The sequence below is a fragment of the Branchiostoma lanceolatum genome, chromosome 2 (genome assembly GCF_035083965.1).
Source record: "Branchiostoma lanceolatum isolate klBraLanc5 chromosome 2, klBraLanc5.hap2, whole genome shotgun sequence".
NCBI classification, from domain to species: Eukaryota; Metazoa; Chordata; class Leptocardii; order Amphioxiformes; family Branchiostomatidae; genus Branchiostoma; species Branchiostoma lanceolatum.
The window spans coordinates 38,100,323-38,128,204 of NC_089723.1; the positions used below are offsets into that span (position 1 = coordinate 38,100,323).

At 39.6% G+C, this 27,882-nt stretch overlaps 1 protein-coding gene across 2 annotated transcripts in view; it reads right to left on the minus strand.

Annotated features, from left to right (window-relative positions):
* Positions 1-27,882, minus strand: part of LOC136428967 (centlein-like) — an 86,424-nt gene that overhangs the window by 47,042 nt on the left and 11,500 nt on the right. For both annotated transcript variants that reach the window (XM_066418816.1, XM_066418817.1), the window contains 6 exons: positions 27,579-27,622; positions 26,451-26,535; positions 25,139-25,220; positions 22,380-22,483; positions 21,353-21,409; positions 9,756-9,853 (listed from right to left, as the gene is read on the minus strand). In XM_066418816.1, coding sequence (XP_066274913.1) covers positions 9,756-9,853; positions 21,353-21,409; positions 22,380-22,483; positions 25,139-25,220; positions 26,451-26,535; positions 27,579-27,622 — 470 coding nt within the window. The remainder of the gene's footprint in view (positions 1-9,755; positions 9,854-21,352; positions 21,410-22,379; positions 22,484-25,138; positions 25,221-26,450; positions 26,536-27,578; positions 27,623-27,882) is intronic.

Here is a 27,882-nt window from a genome sequence, read left to right on the forward strand (position 1 = left end):
TTTTATCATATTTGCAAAAAGCTTGTTCCATATAACGATGGATGCCGCGTCGTGAACAAGGGCCATTTGTGTAATATATGGTGCCGTCTGGAAGGCTGTGCGTTACGTGACCGTTTTACAAGGAGGCATCTTGTCGTCCGTATCATCTCAAATGCGACTCAGAAGTTTGTTATTAGCAGTCGAGATTGATATAACTCCGGGAGAGCGCCAGAGATGAAATGTCCCTCGGTGTTTCTATCAGTAACGAACGGCAGTTCCAAAATGGCGTCTTTGCCCACTTAGGCGTACGATGCTTCCATCGGCAAAGGCCGCCGCCGGCAATCGTGGGCCACGTAATGATTGCACCCTTAAAACTTTACATTCAACTCTAATAACTTCCCCGGTCCGGCTCGAGGTTCTGCGTAACAAGTCGACAGCGGCTGAATCCCTCCAGGAACGGACTTATAGCTGCGTAAGTTGGAGCGAAATTTTGCCGGGGCCACATGGGAAATGTGCGGTGCCGAATTAATGGCCGCTGCCCTGAAACAAGATTATTCAGGATATATGAAGGATGTGGACTTCTGCATGTGCAAAATCGTACTGTTGTGTCCATTACCCTTCCATTAGGTCATAAGAGGATTTTCGGTCTACGGCCGGCAACGAAAATGCATATTTCACCGTTTTCGGGTGCGTCTCCCGGAGACCGCATGTGCAAAGTGACCAGGGCTTAATGGGGGAATGGGTCTAATAACACAATGACTTTCAAAAATACTTCATAAAGAGAGCTTCACTCGGACTGGCAAGCTATCGATCGATATTAGCACCCTCGCATTTCTGCTCTAACGACGGAAGTCCATGAATCAAAATCTCCATTTGTTTGAATAGAAAGCAGATAACAAGAAGGAATGGAAAGTGCAGGTTTTAGCATTATGGCCAGGTCCCGGTGGCGACACCGTGGCAGAGGTCAAAAGCGGTCCGGCCAGGGATAAAACCATCCAACTTTGAATAAATGTAGCCTGCGGGACATAATTAATACCTTGCACACCGGCGCGTAGCCAAACCTTAGCAATTACATGGTCCGGACATATTAGGGATCAGGTCGGGCGCGTGAGTGGTTACTCGGGTGTCAGGTGCGGTGCGGACAGAGTCGACCGAACTGGACCGAGGGAAGCCAACTTGCAAGGAGTGTTCGAGGCCCCCCTTTGAACTCGAGGCATGTTTGACAGATCGCCGCATGAATTTTATCACGGAAAAGAACAAATTTTTCATGGATAAAGAACAAATGATTGTGTTCTGTTGTCTTTTTTTCCATCATATTTGTACATCTTAAATTCTGAATTCCATTTATGAAATCAAGGTTGGACAGAACTGGTCGGAGCAAAGCAAACTTGCAAGGGGTGCTTTACATCCCTTTTTCCCTTGAGATTGCTCAACGAATTTCAAAGGTAAAAAACAAATTTTTTGTGTTTAGTTGTCTTTTAAATCACACTTCTACATCTTGCGTCAAATTCCATTTACAAAATCATTGCAAGGTCACACAGATCCAATTTTGGTCGCTGTAGGTTCGTTCCGCCGTCGCTGTCAGAGTAGTGGAAAGAGGGCCTTGTTTTTTGTTCATTGGCATTGGTCAGCAGGAGACCACCACTGTGGGTCAGGGGGAGATACGGGCCTGGTGTGATGCCTGTCGAACCCCCCACGCCACAATCCATATCCTCTTATCTCTGACGACTTGGCCTCAGCCTCCAACTGACCATTAGGCCCCAGGGTGGGATGGAGTGAATTGATGGCACTCGCTTCGATTGGCTTCCTTAATACACATGCTCACAGGAGACTCACAAAAGGCTACTTTTGGATGGCCTTTACTGGCATGAGATGAGATACTAAATGACTCAATAAAGCCGGGGAGGCTGACAGCCTGTATTGGCCTGAAGGTCAGCCCCTTTCCGACGCAAGGTCAACTTCGGGATGTTACGTCCGACCAAACTTTTCTTACAAAAGAAACATCAATACAACGGCGTCCTTTGTGCGGCCCAGACCACTCAGAAGCACAACTTCCACAAAGTAGCCGCGCAGTCATTTTTATGGAAAGGGGTCTCATTTGCAACGAAGGTCGTATATCATTAGTGGCCGCGTTATTAGTGGTCAGGGATGTGAGGTGGGCCCATATTGGTCAGGCCCGATATCCTGTGAGCCCCTTTTGTGTGAACTCAAAGCCACCAAAGCTGCTCCCCCCAACAAAGAGAGCCAAAGAGGCGTTGGCAGAGTTGTGATGGCCCTGTGTCCGTAGTTTAGACAATATCTGACCCATGCTCCGGCTTATGACTCCTCTGCCTACATCCCTGTATGGCCATAAATGATGTCAATCATGCCAACAAAGAGATGATGAATATCATCCCACCATCTTTATGGATGCCGTGATAACAAGGAGACAATGTGCGCGCCTCGCAACAAGAGATCTCATTTTCAAACACGGATGGAAACGTCAGTCTCCCGAGATCCCGCCATTCAGGGGGGAAGCACGGCTCTAATGAAGTTGGTAGGAAAAGCAGCGGAGAGCCCTGGCAGGAAAACTAGTGGCATTTCATGGAGCGGGAGCACACTGGGGAGTTTGACCTGTCTAAGCTTATAAAAAGGCCGTATCTCAGCAGGGCTGCCCCCTGCGCAGAGGCCATTTCGCCCGAGTTTGAGTAAAAGAGCACCTCTGAACCCGGGTGCACAGAGGTCAGGCTCCAGGTGAGAGAATGGTTAGTTCTCCCATAATGAAAAAGGTTACTGTTGGAGTGTGAAAGGGCAGCCCCCGGGCAATGGGTTAAGTTGGAGCCTTTGCAGGGCGCGTCAAGGAGGACTGAAGGTTAAGGCCCAAATTAGCACCTGCATTCGGTTAGGAACCTGCTCACGGGCAGCCGGGCTTCGGGAGGAATCCTTAACCACAGTTGACGACCACCCAGTCCTTGTACACACAAGACACTGGGTCATCCATAGTCACATTTTCCCTTTGATACTGACACTGACAGACTTTACTTCCAACCTACAAATATGTAGATATTGTGACTGTGGTGCATCAAAACATTGGCAGAATCCTTAACCACAGTTGTCATCCACCCAGTCCCTTTCCCTGCACACACATACAGGACACAGGGTCATCCATAGTCACATTTTCCCTTTGATACTGAAACTGACAGACTTAAATTCCAACCTACAAATATGTAGATATTGTGACTGTGGTGCATCAAAACATTGGCAGAATCCTTAACCACAGTTGTCATCCATCCAGTCCCTTTCCCTGCACACACATACAGGACACAGGGTCATCCATAGTCACATTTTCCCGTTGATACAGACACTGACAGACTTTACTTCCAACCTACAAATATGTAGATATTGTGACTGCATCAAAACATCGGCAGAATCCTTAATCACAGTTGTCATCCACCCAGTCCCTTTCCCTGCACATGCATACAGGACACAGGGTCATCCATAGTCACATTTTCCCTTTGATACTGAAACTGGGAGACTTTTAATTCCATGCTACAAATATATATATGCATGTCAGTGCAGAAAGAAGCTTGGTGCATCAAAACATCGGCTGAATCCTTAACCACAGTTGTTAACCTCCCAGTCGCTTTCCCTGCACACACATACAGGACACAGGGTCATCCATAGTCACATTTTCCCTTTGATACTATAACTGACAGACTTTACTTCCAACCTACAAATATGTAGATATTGTGACTGCATCAAAACATCGGCAGAATCCTTAATCACAGTTGTCATCCACCCAGTCCCTTTCCCTGCACACACATACAGGACACAGGGTCATCCATATTAGTCACATTTTCCCTTTGATACTGAAACTGGGAGACTTTTAATTCCATCCTACAAACATGCATGTCAGTGCAGAAAGAAGCTTGACGCATCAAAACATTGGCAGAATCCTTAGCCACAGTTGTTAACCTCCCAGTCCCTTTCCCTGCACACACATACAGGACACTGGGTCATCCATAGTCACTTTTTACCTTTAAATTTAATACTGAAACTGCCAGACTACATATTGTGACTGGAGAAAGAAGCTTGACACAAAACATCGTCAGAATCCTTAAAGCCGGCGTCACAATTCATGCGAGCATCGGCCGATTTTGTAGATCGCCGGAAGCTTGCCGAATTTCAAATTCGCCCGAGCGTCGGCCGTATTTTTCACTGAAAACCTGCCCCGTCACAAATTGAACAGAGCTCGGGCGACGTCCGTCGAACGCTAATAATCATAAATCCCACATAAGACGGTACCATCTCTTGGACACGGACGAAGTTAGAATCAAATGGCCTGGTAACAATCTCAAATTTGGACCAACTTTACTTTCTGAGTTGTGGCAAATCTGTAGGGCACAAGTGAAGTAGGTGGGCACACTGAAAATAATCACATAAAGAGGAATTTTGTTATAGACCAATCAAAATACAAGTGCAGGAGCCACAAAGTCAACAGATCAGTCGTTTAACCCTGATCCAAAAATTTTCACCGAATAGAAATCGACCGAAGCTCGGGCGAACGCCGTCCGAGCTTCGACCGACCGTTGACAAGCCTATCGACGCCCTGCCGACGCCTGGGCGTGCCTCGGCAGACAAACATAGATCTATAATGACTCAGTGGACTTTCAACTAGTTATTTTGTGGAGAAAAAACTCAGGAAGTGTAGTCAAACCTCACAAAAGTCAAGCCCCAGTTCATTAATATACAAATTGAAACATCCAAACCAATACCAAAATAGAAACAAGAAGCATCGTCTTCGGTGTCAACATTTTATTTATACTTTTTTTTTTTTGAATGAAAATTTAACTTTGCATTGAATTGTCTTTTATTAGAAAAGTTTGGCAGCATTCTTCGACAAGTTGAAATTAGCATTAGTTAATATTACAGTATCATTTATCATCTTATGTTATAAACCAAACTGTCGTTTCCTTTTATCTATAAACAAGAAGGAGTTCGGCCGAGGCCCGTCCAAGCTCCCATCAACACCTGCACAACGCTCGCCCGAAGCACGCCTTACTTTTCATGAGTCGGCCGGAACACTGACGACGGTCGTCCGATTATTGTTCAAGGCCCGTGCGAGGCTCGCACGAGGCCTAAGAGTTCGGGCGACCTCCGACCGACCAAAAATCGGGTCTAAAATCCTCGGATGCCCGCCCGAATATTGGCCGAGCGCTGGGCGTTGCTCGGGCGAGCTACGGGCAAACTGTTGACGAGCTGTGCGAGTTCAAAAATCGTCGCCGAGGCCTCGCTGAATTTAAGCGCAGCTTCCAGTGACACGCGAACGTCGGCCGAGCTCCGAAAATTCGCCCGAAGCCCGTAGAATCGACAGGACGTCGGTCGTACTTCGCCCGAAAATCGCCATTTGGAGCTCGCCGACAAGTCGGCCGAGCTAATTTCTTCATATGTGACGGGGGCTTAACCACAGTTGTCAACTACTACCCAGTCCCTTTCCCTGCAAGACACTAGGTCATAATCTACATGTATATTTGATACTGAATCTGACACACTTTATTGCTATCCTACATTTGTACATCCAACATATAGCAAGGAGGTCCTTAGGTATACAGTGTGACTTAAGTTTATAAAAATGTGTCATTGATACAGAATCACATTGTTCAACTGTAGGTTGGTTAGACATTGAAAAACTGCCCAAGAAGACCACTTAAACCCCTTCTTATGGGACTGATAAAATCTGGTCTATGTGGACAGGCGAAAGGCGAAAGCATGGCAAGTGGACATAGATTTATGTAAAGCAAAGGGCAGGGAGGGAAGCTTGAATATGACTGCATTCACTCCATAAAATTGACTGCGGCAAACCTGGTCATTTTGTTCTGCAATAGAATCTACTAGTAGTACTTAAATCCATTGTGTTCTTGGAAACAAAGAAACAAATAAATAAATCGTATTGACACACAAAATTCTACAATTTCTTTGGAAACTAGGCTGGCAAGGGGGGTAGCAATTGGAAACCGATTTTTACTACTAGACTAAATTGCTAGTCTGTCTTTTTTACTCTGTTAGCAGACACTTATATTATAAGGTCAGCAGCCTCTGCATCTCATAATGTGTCTATTTGCCGTATAACATAAATTTTGGTTAGATTTCACTTTCCACAATGACAATTGGCCAAATCCAAAACGAAATTCAAAACATCTTCCTTTTCAGTCTGTATTCATTACAAAAGAGTCAACTTAGAGAAGTCTATGGTAAATTGTGTAAAACACTGTAGCATTGACATTCATTCTATTAGGTATAAAAGCTATTAGAAATTACTGTATTAAATACTGCAAGAAGTAAATCTGTCATTTGCACCATCAACACCAGGCATGTAAAACTGCTTTATTCTTTAAGTTAGTGTAACTAATTTAAAAGTTCTGTTCCATCCTGAAGGTGATGCTGTAGGAATATCCTCGTTTCCGACCATTTCTCATTTAGAGAAAACACGGGAATATTAACAGCATAAATCAGACATCTTGCCCGTCACCTGACGATGAGATTTTATGTCAGCTATCGATCGGAAGTGATACAAGTCGGAGCTGGGAAGGCACTTGTCACTCCGGGTAACGCGTCTCCCTCGTGAAGCCCAGCAGAGTTCAGTTCCGGACGCTGATAATTGAGAGAGATCAATTGGGATAAAGTGGCGGTCAGAGGAAAGGAGGAAGACGTTGCCGGCAACAAATTCGACATGACAGAATGTTTAATTTAGTGCCCACTACTCAGGCACAACTGTCAATACGCGGCCATCCTGCCGTGCGGCAACAAAGGTGCTGCCAGAAAATCAATTATACCTTGAACTTCAATAACGCGGTGCCGTCCGCTCTGGGGGCACTAGCACACACGTAGCGATTTCCCCCAAACAGTTAATAAGCTGACATAACAGACCCTCAAATGATGAAACCGTCTCCGGAATGAGCAAACTGTCTGTTAAACTGCTTTATTGCTCCCCCCGTGACAGATTGTTCCGCACAGCGTGATCACTATATTGCGCGGCCAGTCGTTTACTTTACATATTTTTCTCATACTCACTTGTCTTCATTGCCGCCGAGTGTCAGAAACTTTGGTTATTGCTCATAGTACGCCGGGAATTTATCTACGAAAATCTCCTCGCAAATAATAATGTTACCAATATCGAGGAAACTATCTTTCATACGACCGGGTGTTAATAAAGACCACTGACACTATTCAGTCACAGCCATAATCCTAGAGAAATGAGCACATCACTCAGACACTTGGTTCAAGAGGTCGCGGGTTTGAGTAGCGGGGCAGGGCACATGAAGCGAGTTCGATAACTTTAATAGTCCAGACTTTGCCTGGCTCGAGCATGATAGGCAGACGGCCTCTTCGCCCTGACGGCAGAACTTCGGCGTAGGAAACTCTTATGAGAGATAACGTTTCACAACTGGAGACATTCACTTACTTTTATATCTGGCTGTCAATTACAAATGGCCGTGGCGGTTTCTCTCTTACTTCCTTGACGACTTTTTTCGGCCCTGTGTGTCCTTCAGACAGAAGTAAAACTTCCACAAAATAAATAAAGATGTGGATTTTCTGGTTTTGAAAGGAGAATGCATTTAGCATGCATTAAAGGATAACATAGTGTAACCTGTACAAGTGTACCACCTTTACATAAGGAACACCTGGCCACTTTTTGGTGGGCCCCTAGATAATTTTCCCCATTTACAAAAGCATAATAATTCCTGGCTATAACGACCACCTGTCCACACAGATTTTATTGTTCCCCTGCTCATGAGTGGTCTTCTTGGACAGGTTTGGTATATAAAAAAGGCAAAATGTTTTAAGACTAGGAAAATGTCCAAAGACTTTTCTGAAACATCTTCTTGGTAAGAGTTGACCTTTGCAGCATGCATGGGTGGGAGGGCGTTGTGGTGTTCTTGGGTTAGTTGTGCATATGTTGTACAAAATTCAGCTTATAGTAAAGGCTGCCTCAGACCTTTGTCAGTTCTTGGCTCACTTTGCTTGAAAATTTTCAAAACCATACAACGACCTATTTTTTTTATTAGGATTTATGTTACAATTCCAATTTCTTCTTTCGTTAATTTTTCTTAGTTTTGATTATATATAATTTTGTAAAAATTCCATTTGTGTAGTTTAGGGGAGGCCCCCGAAAAGCCTTATAGGCTTCTGGCCTCCCCTGCATGTATTCTTTGCTCTATTTATCTTTGTTTTATATTGTACACATGCAAATAAACAATAAACAAACAAACAAACAAACCTATAACGAATGTGACTGTAATGCTAGCATAGAAAACACAAGTGACAACAAATATAAGCCGAACAGGGTTAAAGGAAAAGAACCTTGTCAGGTCTATGCAAAGCCATATATATGGCCTCCGTCGGTCATACAGTTCACGTTTAAGTGCAAGGTGGCACAGAGAAAGTATAAGAGCACACCTGATATTTAAAGTTAGGGCCTGGTCATATTCGTCGCATGATCATTGTACAATCACAAACGGGGGATTCTTGGATAAGTCGTGCATACGTACAAAATTCAAAGGCTGCCTTAGAATCAATTAGATTCTTGTGGGTGGTTGGATATTTGTCACACCCTAATTGAAAATTGCCCATCAAAATCGCACGACAACCAACAGCAAATGTGACCACATCATACTACATCTAAAAGCTGAACATGATCATAATAGAAAAAAACAAGAGCTATCTACCACTCAAAAATCATGACCATAGCATGTCCAAAAAGCGAGATATCAAACCCGAAACTTCCACTGCAGTACCATAGTAAGCCACTTGGGGGCCCAAAATCTATTCATTTTGAGGTCTCAAGAAGACCTACCCACATACCAAATATGAAGACAATCCATCCAGGCATTCTCGAGTTATACTGTTTACAGACGGATGGACGGACGGACACACACAAACACTGTGCAAAACACTAGAAAGGCCGTCATTTGCCCCTGAGCAAATACAGCATGTTTAGCCATACTCCTCCCCATGCAAGAAGTGGGCTGTCCCAGAATAATGCCTGGGCAAATCGAAATATTAACTGCATGTAGAAAGGCAACATTTGCGAGAGCATCATACTTCGCCAATCTCCCTCCCGATGCATAAATTGACTGTTCCAAAATCACCCGTGCAAAAAAATTCTCTCTACAAGTTCTGCGAGACCCCAAGAGCTTCTTACTGCAAAGGCTTGCGTGTGTTCCTGCAATATGACCTCAGGTGACCTAAATAGAACACGCGTTCTTTGGCCAGTGGCAAATGGAACGCGGGGATCCTTAGATAGAACATGGATTCCTTGGCCAGCAGCAAATAGAACATGGAACGGGGATACCACTTTTGGCCTGTTTTTGGTCTGAAAATGGGCCCAAAAGTCCCCAAAATGAAGCATTCTGAAGTGATGTACACCAGAATTGTGATTGAAGTCCTGTAGGGACATGTTCAAGGCACCCTTGTAACGAATTTCAGGTCACTTGCTTGCAATACCAGGGCACAGGAGCCCAAAATATAAAAATTGTATGAAAATGCCCCAAAAAACCTCCATAAAAATGATTTTAATGCCTGTTTTAACGAAATTTTAAAATCACCTAAGGGTATTTGCCATCTTTACCTACATGCCAAATTTCAGGTCGTTTGGCCCAAAAATGACGGAGTAGATTCCATTTGAAGATATGGCAGGAGAAGAAGAAGAAGAAGAAGAACGTGAACAAAAACAATATGTTGAGCCATACTAGGTATGGCTAAACATAATAACCTTCTCGGCGAAGGTAAAAACACACCTTGTCCTGTCCAGGTCAGCAGTTTTGTTGTCCAGATCTCTGTTCTTCTGGTCCAGCTGCTGGTCAGAGGAACTCAGTCTCTCCCTCATGTCTGCACACTGGACAGTATACAGAAAGTAAAACATTAACTATGATGATACATAACAACATTCACCAAATACACATGGACATCTTCCCAACAAAACAGCTGCTACTGTATTCCCTAATAGGAAATGAATCTGAAAATAATCACTTAATGATTATACCTGGTACCATGGCTTGAGTAAAACGTTGTTTTGAGAAGCATAAAAAGCAAACCTTTAATACATTTCAACTGTATATAATGACACACTGTTTGCAACTGAAAAGAACATGTGTCAACTGTGTTTGTTGAATGATAATTGAATGTGATCAGGAACTGCTGTATTTTGGTGTCATTGGTGGCACAAGCCCTTGAATGTTTAGATTTATCAGGTATTCTGCCAGCCAGGAACCAACACTTTGTTTATTCGTTTACAACGATAGACTTTAGTCGTATCACAACTAATCTACCAGGGTTCATCGTACATACATTTGTATAAACATACAGACATACAAATTTCAAGATTGAAAGGAACATTATATATAAACATTAACATATCATTAAGATATACAGACTGTTATCTTCATCAAGATCAGAAAAGTTAATGTAAGCACAGATATTGGGTACAAAGCTTCCAGACTGCATGGCTACAACACTTACTTCCATAATACTATTACCATTTTGATATATCAAAGAAATGGATTATTTTCATCATTGTCTATGGACAAACAATTCTACACTAGTACTGCCCTGAATTTGGGATGTTGTAAAAAGTGACATTGCTTGAAGTTCATGAAATTTTGATGAGAAACATATTCTTCACAATATGGAGCTGCCACACTGTTGATGTGACTTTCATTATGGTACATTCAAACCTGTGCAAGTGACCACCTCTACAGAAGGACCACTTGAGCGATGTGACGACTTTTCGGCGATCCCTTAGATAATTTTCCCATTAATTTGACACAAGCATCATGAACTCTGTCTATAGCGACCACCTGTCCACATAGACCAGAGATTTCATCGGTCCTCTGAGTGGTCTTATTGGGCAGGTTTGACTGTGGTTTAAAACACAAAGTCTTACATAGGTTGTCAGAATTATGCAAACATCATCTATGCAGACGCTTATAAGAATTGATTTTTGACATGGAAACAACTACAACATTCACTTCTTTTTCTCCATCCATGTAATGAAATGCATGATTGTCCCTGACAGAAGAATGACAACTCCATCCTGGCTGTGAGCCATTGACTGGGTCCCTGAACTGGAGTACTAATAAAATACTACTATATGTAGAGCCTGAAAGCCTAGTTTAGCAGTTGTCACTTAAAGTGGCTATTGTTCAACAACAGCATGTTATAGAAAGAAAGACGATTTAAGTTAAGTTAAGATATGTTACCAGTTTCTTATTATAATAACCAATTTCTTGAACTTCTTTTATGCACTATCTATAGACTGAGGTTGTCAGAAGGTTGCAAATATCATCTACGCAGACCCTTGCTATTGATTGAATTGATTTCTTAAATGGAAACAAAAAAAACACACTTCTTCCTTAAAACATGTAATGAAACGCATGTTTGTCCCTGACAGAACAATGAAACTCCATTCCTGGCTGTGAGCCATTGAGTCCCTGAACTAAAGCCTACATGTAGTTTAGCAGTTGTCTCTGTGGCTATAATTGTTCAACAACAGCATGTTATAGAAAGAAAGACGATTTGGCTATGAACACATTGGTTAAGTTATAATAAGTTAAGATGTGTAACCAGTTTCTTAACAAATTTCCTGAATTTCTTTTATGCACTATCTATACTAGAGGTTGTCAGAAGGTTGCAAATATCATCTATGTGGACCATTATAAGAACTGATTTTACATAGAAACAAAACAAAATTCATTTCTTCCTCACAACATGTAGTGAAATGCATGCTTGTCCCTGACAGGACAATGACAACTCCATCCTGGTACTCCCTGTCCCTATAGAACAGGTGTATCGGGGCACATTCAGTCTGTCCGGACGCACGGCTTATGTTAATTATTGAAATGGCAATCGATAAAAGTTGTTTGGCATGTAAGTAATGTTGACATTAATCTTCCTTTTGTAGGCCTGCCGGGGACTCAGCGTGACAGCATATTAAACATGCCCCCCTCGGGGGACCGGTGTGTGTAGAGAGCGCAGCCTGCCCTGCCGTTGTCCCATTGTTCGGGGCAGTATTGTCGTGTCTATTATATCCTCGTGCTCCATTGTGTGGCGACACATCTGCTGGATTTCACGGGTCCCCGGAACAATTGACACTGGAGCGTCCATAACGGTTGCTTGCCTGGCGCACCGCCACACGCGGGTGCCTTTAACGGAGCACGCAGATGGACATGTATCGAGTAATTGCTGACATCATGTCTGCAATTAAACTCAAACAAAAAGGCTTGCTTCCTCTGTTACATACACGAAGTAAAACGGATTAAAAACTACGCCTATGTGCAATTCTAAAGAGATTAAAGTTGGCTTCTGTTTCGTTACAAGTACACATCATGTCTACAATTAAACCCAAACAAAAGGGAGCATTTCGTTTGCAGTTACATACACAAAATGAAAAGGATTAAAAACATGCCTAATGTGCAAGTCTAAAGAGATTTAAGTTGGCTTCTGTATCATTGCAATTACACAATCGGCAGGTCTACAATCATTCCCAAACAAAAAGCGTTGCTGTCTTTGCAGTTACAGACATGAAACGAAAAGGATTAAAAGATATGCCTCATGCAAGTCTAGAGAGACCATTGACTTGTTTTGTTACAATAATCGTGTCCATAACCAACCCCAAACAAAAACCCTTAGGGTAACTACGTTTGCAGTTACACAAATGAAAAGGATTGAAAAATAATTGTTTGTATTCAAGTCCGAGCAGACTAAGTTTCGTTGCAGTTACACTTCATATCTACAACCAAACCCAAACAAAAGGGGTCCCTTCCTTTTGCAGCTCCAGATACAAAATTAAGAGGACTAGAAATAAGTGTATGTCCAAGTCTCAGCAGATTAACATTAAGGTCGACTTCTGTTTTGTAGAGTCCACTTTCGTTACAGCTACTATATAATTATAATCATTATGTCAAACTCAGAAAAAAGGCTCACGAAATGGCAAGGACTACAAAATATAGGGCTAAGAAGATTAAGCTTTACTTACAGTAGTTACAATTACACAATGTCATCATAACTACAATTAAACCCAAACAAAAGGGCTTGCAAAATGACACAAAATGAAATTTTTAAGGATTAGCAAATATGCCTATGTGTAGGGCTAAGAAGATTAAGCTTGACATATGTATTGTAGAAGCCACTTTTGTACAATCAGCCGAGATTCGTATGCTCTATCCTGACCTTTTGTTTAAAGAAGATATCAGACAATAGCATCAAATAACTCCAAAATAGTAAATTATAAACACACATGATGATGTCACGTCCACAGGGTGCCTACAGTTGTACACTTTAGGGCTATACTGTTTTGCTTAGACCTTCAGGAAATGTTTCCTAAACAGGTTATAGAAAGACAATCAAAAGGATCCATTTTGGGCGGCATTAATCTATGAATTTTTGTTTCATCTTAAAACAAGTGCCACCCACTGACAAAACAAGTGACAAATTCAATATCTGAACTTTTAGGGCTATGCTGTTTTGCTAAGACCTTCAGAAAATGTTTCCTGAACAGGTTATAGACTGAAAGACTATCGAATGGGTCCATTTTGGGCGGTATTAATCTACGAATTTTTGTTTCATCTTAAAACAAGTGCCACCCACTGACAAAACAAGTGACAAACTCAATACCTGAACTTTACCATAAAAGAGAAATTGCTTAAAGGTATGTTATGAAAATCATATTCATAAATATTGCAATAAGAAAGTTATTATGATAATGATTCCATATTTCATCTGAACAGAAGAAATTAATAACATCTGTGACCATGTCATATTACATGCAATAATTTGTATTACATGATTCACACGCATTACAATAATTATAGTTATGTAAAAGTCACATTACTTTATATTGTAACTCAAGAGCAATAAAATGAAATGATGAAAACTTTAGGGAAATATGCATCAATTTTCACCTGCAATAAACATAATGGCCAAAACAGTCATCATCATCATGTTAAATAGTGCCTTTAATGAGCCATTTTCTATAATGTAGCAAGAATAATGTAATTTCATTACATACATGCCAATCTATAACAACTGTAATTCAACATTTACAAAAACCAAATTTGGGATATCTTTTTTTTTGTTTATGGTAATTTAAGCCTATATCAAACTTGCACCCACAATAGAGACTTTTACATTACAAGTTCAAAGATACAAACAATTTTACCTACATGTAGAAGTCTGTTAGATTGGATATGTATGTGTCATCTTAGTTGAGGATTGAATTTTTAAAAATAACACATACAAAATGGGTTGGCATATCACAAATATCATTGACTTAATTGACTAAGAAGGGAAAGAAAAATGATAAACCTTTATTTTGAAAAGCTAGCATTTGTTCAGTTTTTTCAAAAGTCAAATTTGTCGTGAAACCAAACAATTTCACAATAACATTATCAACTTTTGCAGTATGATACAGAAAGGCCTTCCTATAAGTGCTACATTTTCAGGGCCTAGTTTTAAAATTTGCCCTAAATCAGACAATTTTTCTATATTTCTGTTGGTTTGTAGGATGCTTCAGGTCCCTACGAGGAAGTTTACACAACTCCTGCTGCGGTAATAGAGTCCCGCTGGCGCGTAATTCCCTCCCCAGCGTTTACCCTTGGCTGCTAATACTGACTGGGCATGACCCTGACCTCCCTGTGTATTTAACTTTGTTCCCACAGTTTGCTTTGCACCACCTCTCCAATTGGCATTTGGCCTCTGCTTTTGGGCAAGTTCACCCCCGGTTACCTGCCCCAGTTCCGGTCCCACGTGCAACAGCGCGCTTCTGTGTCGGGCAATGCCTGGTGCTCTGACTGAAGGGACCAACTCCAAGTACATTTTATACATGACGTTTGTAAAATTTAATATATAATAAAGGTGACTGAAGTGAGTAAAGGCCTTGTTTTTAAACAGCAGAATTGTACAAGCAAATAAACACCAAAAACAAAATCCTTTCAGTTCCGGTCCCACGTGCAACAGCGCGCTTCTGTGTGGGGCAATGCCTCATGATCACCGGGTGCTCTGACGGAAGGGACCAACTACAAGTACGTTTTGCATGTACATGATGTTTGTTGTAAAAATTTATAACAAAGGTGACTGAAGTAAGCAAAGGCTTTGTTTTTAAGTTAACCAGCAAAATTGTACAATAAAAATAAACAGTAAAAAAAATATTTCTGTTCCCACTTGCAAGCGTGCTTCAGTTTGGGGCAGTGCACTAAGGGCTGAAGGGAGCAACTCCAAGGCCAAGTATGTCTGTTTCTAAAGTATGCCACTGGTAGTGCATGACTTGTGCAGAATTGTTTGTGTCAATGTACATAATTTTTGTTTTAAAAAAATGTGACGAACTATACACAATTCAGGGTGAGACACACTGTGTTTCCCCCTGCGTTTATACAAAATGTATAATATGTTATGCTCTTAATTTGTGATATATCATAACAAAGGTGGTTGAAGCAGGCAAAGGCTTTGTTTTAAAAGTCATTCCAGCAAAGTTGTACCATCAAATTGAAATTCTGAAGCAAATTTGCACTTTCCAAAATTTTTCGTCTGTTTTGTTGGAGATTTCACATTTCAACTTCGCTTGAGAATGATTTCTGGTACCAATGTAGATGGACTTTCATGCTAAAATCTGAAATAAACAATAAGGCCCCTGGACAAATGTCTTTAACTTAATTCTGCGTCCTACCAGCCTTGCAAATTTACAGTGGGGTATTGACGACCTCTTGTGGATATTGAATACTAAATCTGAGTTAGGCAGGTCAATCACATACAGATCTGCATGTGCTCAAAACCTGTGCAAACTGCACAACAGGGAAAATGGGAAAGTATAATTGTGAGAGGACAAAGGAAGCGACTGGCCCAAATTGACCCATTCATCACGAAGGCGTCTTTTTAAGTACAGTTCACCGCCCAGCTGCTACTCAGGAACAGTCTTTCCTTTTCATCTGTCCTATCTGGGTTTGTATGAATGTCCCTGATGTACCCGGGCTCAAAATTCATATTTGGGAATAGGTACACTGGTGCACCCAACCAAAAACATTTGGAGCACAGAAAGAATTTTGACCAAGCCTCTTGGGCCAACAGAACTGCCTCATCATGTGTCAGACGAAGTCTACGTAAGTAATAAAGTTGAATGCCATGATCAGCAAAACATAACATTAACCCTACTGCTCACTTTAAAAAAATAATATCAAGGTACAACTAACTAAAGGTTATGTTGCTTTCTCTGACACTTAAATTTCAAGAATATTCTGCACGCTTGTGTACAATACGGACAGTAGAATATTTTATCGATAGCCTACAAAAATACTTAGGTGCACTGGTGCACCCACAGTCAAACTAAACATTAGGTGTACAGCAGCTACAATTTTGGGTGCACAAAGGTGCACAATCATGGACCCAGTATTTCGAGCCCTGTCTGTACTTAGATTGAAAATGAGTGCTCCTGCATATAACATGATTTTAGAGACATGCAAAATCAGTGGAATGATATGGTCAGCTCAAATAAAGAAAATAAAAATATACAGTACAAATAGTGCTTTCTGAACAGGTTTTACCCGTCTATCTAATGCAGTGTCATTGAACAACTTTTTACCGCCATAATCCCTGATGAAAGTTTGTATCAATAACCTTAGCTGACTTCTTTGAGATGTAACAAAAGCAAAGACTTATAGATTTTGGTTCTGCCGTTAAGGTTTTACTTGATTGATCTGTCCTATTTGGGTCTGTCTGTATGTCCCTATAACATTAACCTTCCCCCTACTGCCTAACCCCATAACCAATACAACTCTGGTGCTAAATGGCTACCATAGCAGGCTGGGGGTTAAAGTGGTAACATTGCTGATACTGTTGTGGATATCGCCTAAAGATTAACACAAAAAGTCTGGAAACGATTATCAAAATAAATAATAATAAACAAAACTTGCAGTAAAGGAAGAAATTCATCTCCTCAAAACTGCCCAAGAAGACCACTCATTGAACTGATTAGATACAGTCTATATGGACAGGTGGTCACTATGGACAGGATTCTTGATGTTTGTGTCAATGGGAAAATTATTTAAGGGACCACCAAAAAGTGGTCACATTGGCCAGGTGGTCCTTATGTAGAGGTGGTCACTTGCACAGGTTTGACTAAAAATGTAAATCTGCAATGATGTTTGGACCTTTGCTAGAGCTATTACGCTGTTTCCACTTCAATACAACAGGGAACCTTCAAAGCTATCAGAGGAATATTTCAACTGGACAGAAAAGTCAAATTTTGATTGAGTTAAAGGGCCCGATGACAAATCACTGAAATTAAAACCTTGCTGGGAGAGCAAAAATCTATAAGTCCTTCCCTTTGTGACATCTCAAAGAAGTCAGCTAAGGTTATTGGTGCAAACTTTTCATTGGGGATTACGGAGGTAGAAAGTTGTACTGCTGCCACATTGTAAACTCTAAACCGTTCAATAACAAGCTAACAATGCATTAGATAAAACCTATAGTATGTACTATACAATCATGTACATCATTCCACTGATTTTACGTGTTCCCAAAGCCATGTTGTATGGAAGAAAACATCATTTTCAATATTCATCTCAAAAACTGAAGAGAGCTCTAACAACTTTTCTTTAATATGAGATACTGGGTGGACTGTAACTATATTAATGTAATGAGTGTCAATCTAAAAAAAAACTCTTTGATTAACAAATGAAATTATCATTATAATATTGGGTTAGCCAGAATTAAAACATTAAGGATGGATTATCTAAAACTAGACAGTCTACTCGACTATAATTTCTCGCCGGGTATAATTTTGAAATTTGTGCCACAGTTGATGACAGGAACAAATGTTATCCATTGTCTTAAATTATAAATGTATGAACAAAAGAATGATGGAAATATCTAGACACGATTTCAAGAAAAAGACAAAACATTGGACCTTAGCATTTTACACAGTCATGTATATCTTACAGCAGATGGTTCGAAATACATGTATTTGGGACAATATGTTTAACCTGACATATACCTAAATCATAAAATGGACAAAATATTTTCATTTCATACCACAAACAAATGGTGAAGTGTATACTAATCATCATCATTTGATTTGAGTTCAGTATCTCAAATCTTATATGATATAAAAATACCAAGATATCAATTGTATGAAATGCTTTATGACTATTTCTATGTCTCATGAGAATGCACATGCTTGACTTTCTCAACAAGGCTGCAGAATTATTAGTCCCCTGGTCAAAAGGAACTGTGTAATGCTCTGTGGACAAGGTAAGAAAATACTGATTTGTTTTAAACTGAATTTCTGAGCAAGGTCTCTATCTTAACATTGAAAAAAATCACCTCTAAATCCTTTAGATTATTCCTGCAAGCAGCTGCTTTGCTTTTGGTTTCATCTGCAGTGTATGTAGTGCATATATTCTTGCGCTTGAGATGAACAATGAACAAATTCAATGAAATTGCCCATCAGAATTTTGTAAATATGCAACCTAAATGTGAACAATATGCAACTTATGTCATCCACATTTCAAAATACTTTTTGCCTTTGGATTTAAGAGGGGAATCTCCTCTTTTTCTACTATGCATGTGGAGCTCAGTTAATGGAAGATACAGTTCAGAATACTGTTATTTCTCCTGCACAACTGGAATTACATTTTCTGTGACATTCCTACGTTTGTGGTAATTCTGATATCAAAACACCTTTCACAGTATAGCACCTTGAGTCTCACTGAGTCAAATATCATGCTTTACGTAATAGGTTATTCACATTTCTCAAATCAAGTACAACAGATTTTAAGAGTCTCAATGCTACAGACAGATTTGAATATATCCGATTCTTTAGATGGAAGGACCCCCACAATGCTAAAATAGGTAATAACACAAAAGACTGCTTTGTCATCAAATAGAATACTGAAATTAATGATGTTTGGAACTATATCAAAATGTAGCCCCTGACCAAAGGTTTTGCCCATTTTGTCCATTTTTAGCAAATTGAAGATGAATTTCACTTTGTCATGGAATGCTCTAGATATGATTTTTAATTTCACGTAATAAGTTATTCACATTTCTCAAATGAAGTACAACTGATTTTAAGAGTCTCAATGCTACAGACAGATTTGAATACATCTTTAGATGGAAGGACCCCACAATGCTAAAATAGGAAATTACACAAAAGACTGCTGTCATTAGAAAAAATACCGAAACTGATGATGTACATGACATTGTATGATGGCCCTTATTCAATATTGTTTAGTAATTAGGATGTTAAGTTTTACCTTCATTTTGCACTATGCATATGTTTAGTAGTTGTTGCCTTACATTGTACCGTGTACAATTAATTGTCGTGCAATAAAGTTCTTCTATGACTATTGTTCTAACATGGTTGTTGTGAGAGAAACAGCTGGCTTCATGTATGACACATGTCTGTGATTGATCTGTAAGTACAAAGAGCTGCTTCTGCGGCCACAGTTGACTGAGCAGGTTCGTAGTGCATCATAATCTCTCACTGGTTCAATACATTATTCCAGAAATCAAAAGAACATAGCAATGGCTCAGCAATAACTTTGGCCACATATTCTCAAGAAAGGAGAATATTTCTTTCTATCTATAGCAAGGATATTTCTATCCTACTTTTAGTAGTTTTACGTCTCTTCGTTAGATGAATGTATATTGTGTGCTATTAGAGTCCTAAGGACACAGATTCTGTCACGTTTTTGAAACTCAGGTGTAGATTGATTTGACTTTATGCACAATTGTACAAAATGTTTTGAATTAATCCCATTTGAAAGGTGTAGAGCTTAGTACATATTTATTGTAGCCCCTTCCTTTTCAATTATCAGACAAAAATACAAATGGACAGGGAACACTTAATGAAGTGTTTTCTGTAGAAGTGACACTACAAGCCTGTGTAGTTGCTGTATTCAGCTTGACCCAGCCATATATAATGACACGATAGTGTATACAGGTTCTTTTACCAGGGAAATTCCCCTTGCTCTTTTTGACTAGCACAATGAACAGTGGACCACAGCTTAACATCCCATCCTAACTACTGCACCCCTATCCACTAGGGTGAGCGACACAGCCGGGATTCGAGCTCACGACTGCTTGGTCCAGAGGCAGGGTCACTTAAACTACTGGACTATGCATGCTACCTTTGTGATTCGGCTTAACCCGGCCATATGTAATTACATGATGGTGTGTCCAGCACCACGGCCAGACGCCACCCTGCTGGGCTGGGGCAATCTGGGGGAAATTTGCACTGATGGAAAACAGGGACTTTCAGAATCAAATCTACAGTCAAACCTGCAGCTGTACAAGTGATCATTTCTACATATTAAGGACCACCTGGCCATTCATATACAGTCAAAAGTTTATACAAGTGGCCACCTCTACATAAGGATCACCTGGCCATTGATATACAGTCAAACCTGTACAAGTGATCATTTCTACATAAGGACCACCTGGCCATTGATATACAGTCAACCCTGTACAAGTGACCACCTCTACATAAGGACCACATGGCCAATGATGTACAGTCAAACCTGTACAAGTGGCCACCTCTATTTAAGAACGACCTGGCCATTGTGACCACATTTTGGTGCTCCCTTATAGATTTTCCCATTGACACAAGCATTAATAAACCATTAGTGACCACCTGTCCACATAGACCAGATTTTATTGGTCCCCTGGATGGTATTCTTGGGCAGGTTTGACTGTAGCTGAAAATGTAAACTACAAGACAACGCAATGCTCTGAGCTCATACTTAAGTATCTGTCTGTATTTCAATGAGCTTTACAGAACAAAGTACCAATTTTTGGTCTAATACAACGGTTTCAGACATTGATAATGATATCTTTAAAGAAAGAGCATTAAAGAATATGACTCTATGACGGTGTATGTCCCAGCACATTGAGATTAATACTGTATATCATTTGTGAAGTAGGCATAACATCATCTTTATGCACAATGTTGCAAGTTCTACTAAACACAAAAACTGACAAGATTGAAGCCTTTTTATCATGCCATAATTTATGGGGGAAAAGCATGTAATTTTCTTTGAAGTTGACATATGAATTCTTACTAATAGATGAAACAAATTTTAGTGTAGACATGCATGTGCTTCTATCCGTGATTGCCTAATTTGGATTCTGAACTAACATTACATACAAATATATTTACTATTACTAACACGTGCATATAAGATACAAGAATAATGTCACCAAAAATCCTAGGAATTTTTTAACTAGCTCAATCTTTTTGCTTGCTTAAACCACAGGGTTACTACGAAGTGTGGCACCCGGGCTATAACTGAACACCTTCCCAGGATGATTCTTTTTTAACCACCAGTATATAGAAGAAGAACCTCACCTCTCTTGTTAGACGATCGGCTCTGTTGTTCAATCCTCTCACCTCATCTTCCAACACCTGTAACAGGAACGAGAGGGATCAAATGTGCACAATCTTGAATCAAAGAGTCTGTGAGAGAAGACTTAACATATTCACATGTTTATGCTTTCAACGACACAGTGTCACTCAAAAGACAATGTAGTCAGGTACACATTAATAAATACATAATTGCAGTGACATTTTCATTATGTGCTTGTTGATACTAAGGAAAAAGAAGAATATCATAGGGTTACATTTTGTTCAAAACAAAAAGGAATCACTGGATGAGGATTGTCAACTCAAAATTGGACTCCACTCAGCAAACCATGGATTCTGAAACAGGCTGTCAGAGAAAGAAATTGAGAGTATCTCACTGGAGGTTGTGCAGCGTGGTGTGTATGCAAACTGATGCAAATGAGCTGGGGGAAAATTTACAGGTAGAGTCTGTAATTACCAGCAGCTAATGCGTTCTATTTACAAGTAGATGGACTTTTACAAGCATGCTACATTGAATTTCAAATTTTACATGCCATTGAAATAGTGTTTTTTCTTGACAGACTCAGCGAGAGAATCTACTGTACAAATGATCCACTAAAATTGAACATGTTCAGTGGTACGTCGGCAATTCACTTTTTTTGCATGTGAGGGTGTGCGTGTGTATGTGTGAGTGTGTGTGTGAGTGCATGAGTGTGTGTGAGTGTGTGGGTCATTGTTGTCTCTTTCATCTACGAAAGGACACTTGCTGTTTTGTACTATTGAATATCATGCATGTCTGAACATATAATACAAAACTCAGTCTACCTTGTCCTGACTTAGTCTTCTATCTAAAACTATGTCAAGACATCCTAAATTGTCTTAACCTCATTAAGATATCTATTCAGAGTTTTGGTATAAAACCTGGTTTCCCAGTCCTTTCCTGACTCACTTACGAAAGACAGCGGATGCTGTCTGAAACGTCTGACTGTTTCAAAATTTTATCCAGTTGCTTGAGTGACTATTTTTGGCGTACCTTTATCTTTGTTGCCAGAGACGTCTTAGATCCAAGCAGTTCAGTCTTTTCTTCCTTGTCGGTTTCTAACTCAACAATCAGATCTGTGATTCTCCTGTTCAGATCTGCAAAAGAACAATCAGAGCTGTAGAATAGATCTATCTGCACTGTGGAATTTAACTATTTTAATAGCCCTCTACTCTACAGCAGCCAATTACTTGATCTTTCTTTCTTTCTTACAATCTGTAAGATGGTATGTTAACAGTTTAATTAGGTTGGCAAATCAATTTATTTCGTTTACTTTGGCACAAAATGCTTTTTCTTTTCTGCTAACATTTCTGCAGCAACTATTTGTTGGCACTCTGAGAAAAAAAAAGGTTGTGAACCAAAGAAAACTATGTTGAATGTAAAATGGTCTGCCAAGAGAGGGCTATGAATGATACACATTTGGATAAACATGCAAACAAAATGGATGGATTTACTAGGCAATTGTCTGCTATAATCTTGTATACATGTAGCACTGTACATGAAGAACACTACTTCTTGTTGTCTCAACTTTCTCTATGGATTTACCCAAAGATTTATCCTGACTTTGCAGACAGAGACATCCAAGTGCCCTGTGTTCCATTGAGACATCACAACATATAGTACTGGATAAGATCAGCGCTACAGCCAGACCATCGCAACACTCAACCTACTTCAGACCATAAGAACAGCATTACGAGGAAAAAGCCAGAAAGTGGCCGGTATCGATGTGTCATCTATCAGGAGCAGAGAAATTTGTCGTTTTGCATTACGTCAGTTCTCATCAGTGTCTCGAGGAGGAGGCACAATTTATGGGTCCAGACAGCGTGGCTCCATCCAGGGGAGATCACTTTCCCAATTGAATATTTCAGGTGAGGCAGAATCAGTGGTAATAGGTCACCAGGATTTGATGGGGGACAGAAGTATAGAAATGGGAACAAATAACCAGACAGAGTTCTAAGTACAGAAAATATAGGAACATCTAACTTTTTATGTACAAAAATAACAAAAAAATGTCACATGCAACAAAATATAAAGACCTTTTACAAGACTTTAAAAAACTGTTTTCAATATCCCAATTGAATATTTCTGGTGAGGCAGAATGAGTGGCAATAGGTCAAAAGGATTTCATAGGCGACAGGATTGAAGAACAAAAAAAATCGTTCTTGGTACAGAAAATACACAAAAATGTAACTTTTTATGTACAAATAACATGACTAAAAGACTGCTACATCCAAAAAACCCAAAAGAACCTTTTACTAGTTTTATAAAAGTCAGAGATAGGATTGTAGAAATGAAAACAAATACATGTACTTGTTAATATCCAGTTCTTGCATGGTACACAAAATATCTATCAACTAAATGTACAAAAAGAACTAAAACAAATATACATCGAACAAAACATAAAAACAATTAAAATTTACAAGACTTTTAAAAAATCTTTTCATTTTCCCAAGTGAATATTTCAGGTGAGGTAGAATCAGTGCCAAAAAATTAACAATCTCATGAACTAAAAAAAATCATCATACAAAACAGAAGAGTCTTTTACAAGCTTTTAAAAATGTCAACATTTTTACTTGAATATTTCAGATGACTAATCAGGAGAGACAGGATTATAGAAATGGGAATAACCTGTTCTAAGTACAGAAAATGTAGGAAAATCAAACTTTTTATGTACAAAAATAACCAAAAAATCAGCTTCTTTTTATGTATAAAAATTCATTGATCAAAATTTTTTCAAACCGAAAAATAAAGGAATAAATCAAATGTACAAAATCAACAAAAAAATGTACATCCAACAAAACAAAAGAGCCTTTTACAAACTAATAAAACCCTTACAGAATTAAAGACGTCAATATAAACATGAAAACAAATCAAAGGACGTGTGATGTCAAATGCTCAGCACAATTTCTATTTGACTGAAACTGAAAGAAATGTTAACATCAATCATGGAGTAAGGAGATCCACGTAAACAAAACACCACGAAACCCTGAAACAGTAAAGAAAACATCACAGAAAAGATAAGTAAACATTTCTGAGGTAATCAGTAATGTCCATTTTGATGAAAGGTACAGCCGCCATCTGGATGGGAGCATTGACAACTAAACCCTGAGTGTGACAAACAAGAAAATATTCTACCTAATTTGCCCTTAATTTGTCCCTTAGGACAACTGTGTTCATTTCTCCAATATTTTGTCTTGAACATGTTCAGGATGTGCTATTCTTTCAGTATTGAAATGCCAATTTCCAAGGAAGGATATTAGGACATACTGTATTACTATCTATTACAGAGACAAAATGAATGAAAACGAAGAAAAAGGACAATTCAAAGACTTGATTGGTAAAGGGACATGTTGATATTCAGATTTTTTTTCTTCTAAGAATTAACAGCATCACTATAACTCAGCATATGGTATATTTCACCAATTTCTCCGTAGATTGGTTGAAATATATGTTTACAGAAACAGTGAAACAAAATTACAAAATCCTGCATATTTGTAGTGATTCCAAGCCAGGCAAAATGCCCAAATAGAATAGTTTAGTTTATAAAACTGTCAACAAAAGACACACTGAGACCTCACTTGTCTTGACTAGATTATTCCTGACTTAAAAAATTCCTGTGAAATGTGAAATCAAAAAAAAAGAATGACTAAGTGTTGCATAGTAGAAATCAACTTGAGCTTCTCATGAACAAAGGTTCAAACAAACAAACAAACAAACAAACATACAAACAAAGAAATGTCATGCCATCCTACCGTCCCTTTCCTGCTGCAAACTTTCCACCAAGGTTTTGCTGTGTTCTTCATTTTCCTTTTCCTTTCTCTCCTTTGTCTTCAACTGAATACAGATAACAAGAAGACAGTAATTGACATTGGCGAGAAGCAGTCTTCACTCTCCAATAATTTTACAATTCATGGTCCATACACATTTGTGCGTGTCAATAATGTAAATGTAGTTCTTCTTATTTCAAGCTTGTTCACAAGCAGGGCTGTCTCCAGGACCCATCCCTACATCCTGGGACGGAAATTTGCTTGTTACATGTAAGGCAGACAGAAATTTCACCCCATCCATACAAAAAAATCTCAACTTCCTGACATGAGATTGATGAAAATGTATTTTCGTATTAGCTCAAAATGACAGATTAAACAACAAAAATCAACAGCACGGGCTCCTAAGCAATGAGTGGGACCGAAAAAAATTAAAAGCTGTAGACAGCTCTGTATACAATGCAACACCTGCCCAAGAATCGGAGGTCAATAGCTAAAAGAAACGTACTTAGAAACTGATAGAGACTATCAGTGTTATTATGATAGCATGAATATCAGTGTACAAACCAAGATTTCTAAAAGGCTGGTTCTGAAAAAAAAGAAGAGTAACAAAACAAGAGTGCAAAGATGTCACACATCCACGAAATATGTTTAATTCAATTCCCATTGATTTATATGCAAATGACCTCCTTATTTGCACAATCTATCAATATTCCGCTCACCATACATTACATACATATGTGTATGTCACATGTTTTGAATTACTATCATGGAAAACACTGGAATTATAAAATGAAGACATTTTGCTGCAATACCAAGGAATGTTGCTAGGAAACCCAAAATCAACCTTGACCTTCATTTTCTTAGACCTACCCAACTACCAAATATCATCACAATCCATCCACAACTTCTTGAGCTCTGCTGGCCAAAGCAGATCGGACACACAACACACAGACCACCCTTAAGTCATGGGGGTAAAATGATTTAGGTCTTTCCATTTGAAACAAATCATAAACAAATACAACCATTGCACGTCCAGGTCAAAAGATACAAAAAGTTCTGCTGCAGTACCAAGGTCACATACCAGGGGGCCCAAAATCAACACCTATCTACATGACATACTAAATATCATTATAATCCATCCAGAGGTTCTTGAGTTATGCTGACTATAAAAATCCGGAAACACAAACACACAGACAGACAGACACACACACACACACACCCAAAACAATGTCTCTATTTTTCATGGAGATAATTAATAAAACAGTCACATCATTCATTAAGAATTTGAGATTCTTACCATGTTCTCCAGAAAATTGTTCCTTTCTTTTACCTCCTTCAAGTCAGCCTGCAACTTGCCCTTTTCTTCATCCAGTGACAATTTCCTAAAACCAAATAATACTGTGATTCAAATTACCGTACTTATTAATCAATTAATTAACAATCTCTTTGGTTTTCTGATTCAACATTGAATTTGCTAAAGGGTGGATCAGAAATGATTGGGTTGAAAATAGAATGGGAAAAAAAATTACCATGTCGTGGCGATCAAAAAATGACGAAAAAAAGCACGACAGAAGTAAAAAATGTTTGATCTAGATAAAACTTTGTCATTCGTTCGTTCATTCATTCATTCATTGTTTCATTCATTCATTCATTCAGCAGAACATGCATGCATATAGTGATCCTACAAAGGTTCAAGAGACCACATTAGCTTTGCACATGAACAGTGGTTGTAGCTGTCATGCCTGCTTTGCACAGTAGAGGGCCTACAGATGACTCCAAACAGGTATGTATAGGAGGGGAAAACTCCAAGGGATGTGCTTCTTCCATGGCTGCACCTTCTTTTAAATTGACATTAATGTTTCAACATATAACGAAATGCTTGTCTCATGACACAATTGCTTCAGTAGAAGAGAGAAAAAAGTACATCTAAGTTGACCATTAAAAGTTTTTCATCTGTCACATCCTTTCTTCAAAGGAATCCCTCTGAGGGCAGGGGAAGTCAGGCATTGGCTTCTTGTGCGGTCAAACAAATAAAATGTCAACCGAAATGGCCAAACTTTGATCATTTACGGAGGCCACAAAAACTTTGAAGGATCTGATTATGGGCCCTCGGGGCAGCGGTGCCAGGTCTATTCATCAAACATGTGCCAGGTAGGCAGTAGATCACAGGCCAGCTTAGCAATTAACTGCACAACAAAGCACACTTTACAGATGTGACAGCCCCTAGAGAGGAAAATTAAGGTCAATTACAAACGAGCTTCCCTAATTAGTTCCTCATTGGAAAGCAATTGGTCACCATAATACACACATTTTATTGGCTTTTACATACTGCGAGACAGGGGCCGGTCAGGAGGGGTCAAACTTGATTTTATTATCGTGACAGGATATCTAACATGGCCAACAAGCAGTGGGCAAGGTTTCCTACCTTTGAACTATGCTGTTCAGCTCCCTTTGTTGTGTCGCTATTGTCTGTGTGGGGGAGGAAACAGATCAAACGTGGCTGTGATTATTGTGTATCAGTGTCATCAGGACTCCATTAACCTCGCTGGAAGAAAAGGGGGATCTCCGATCGTTCTTCCATTGATTTCTGCCGAGGAAGCGCACATGCAGACGTACAAAAGGAGCTTAGAGACATTTATTGAGCGGAGAGCAGGACATTTGACATGGAGCAAGACCATTAGACGGCAGGTACCCTCTAGGGGCGGCTCTTTTGTGCGCTCTAACTCCAC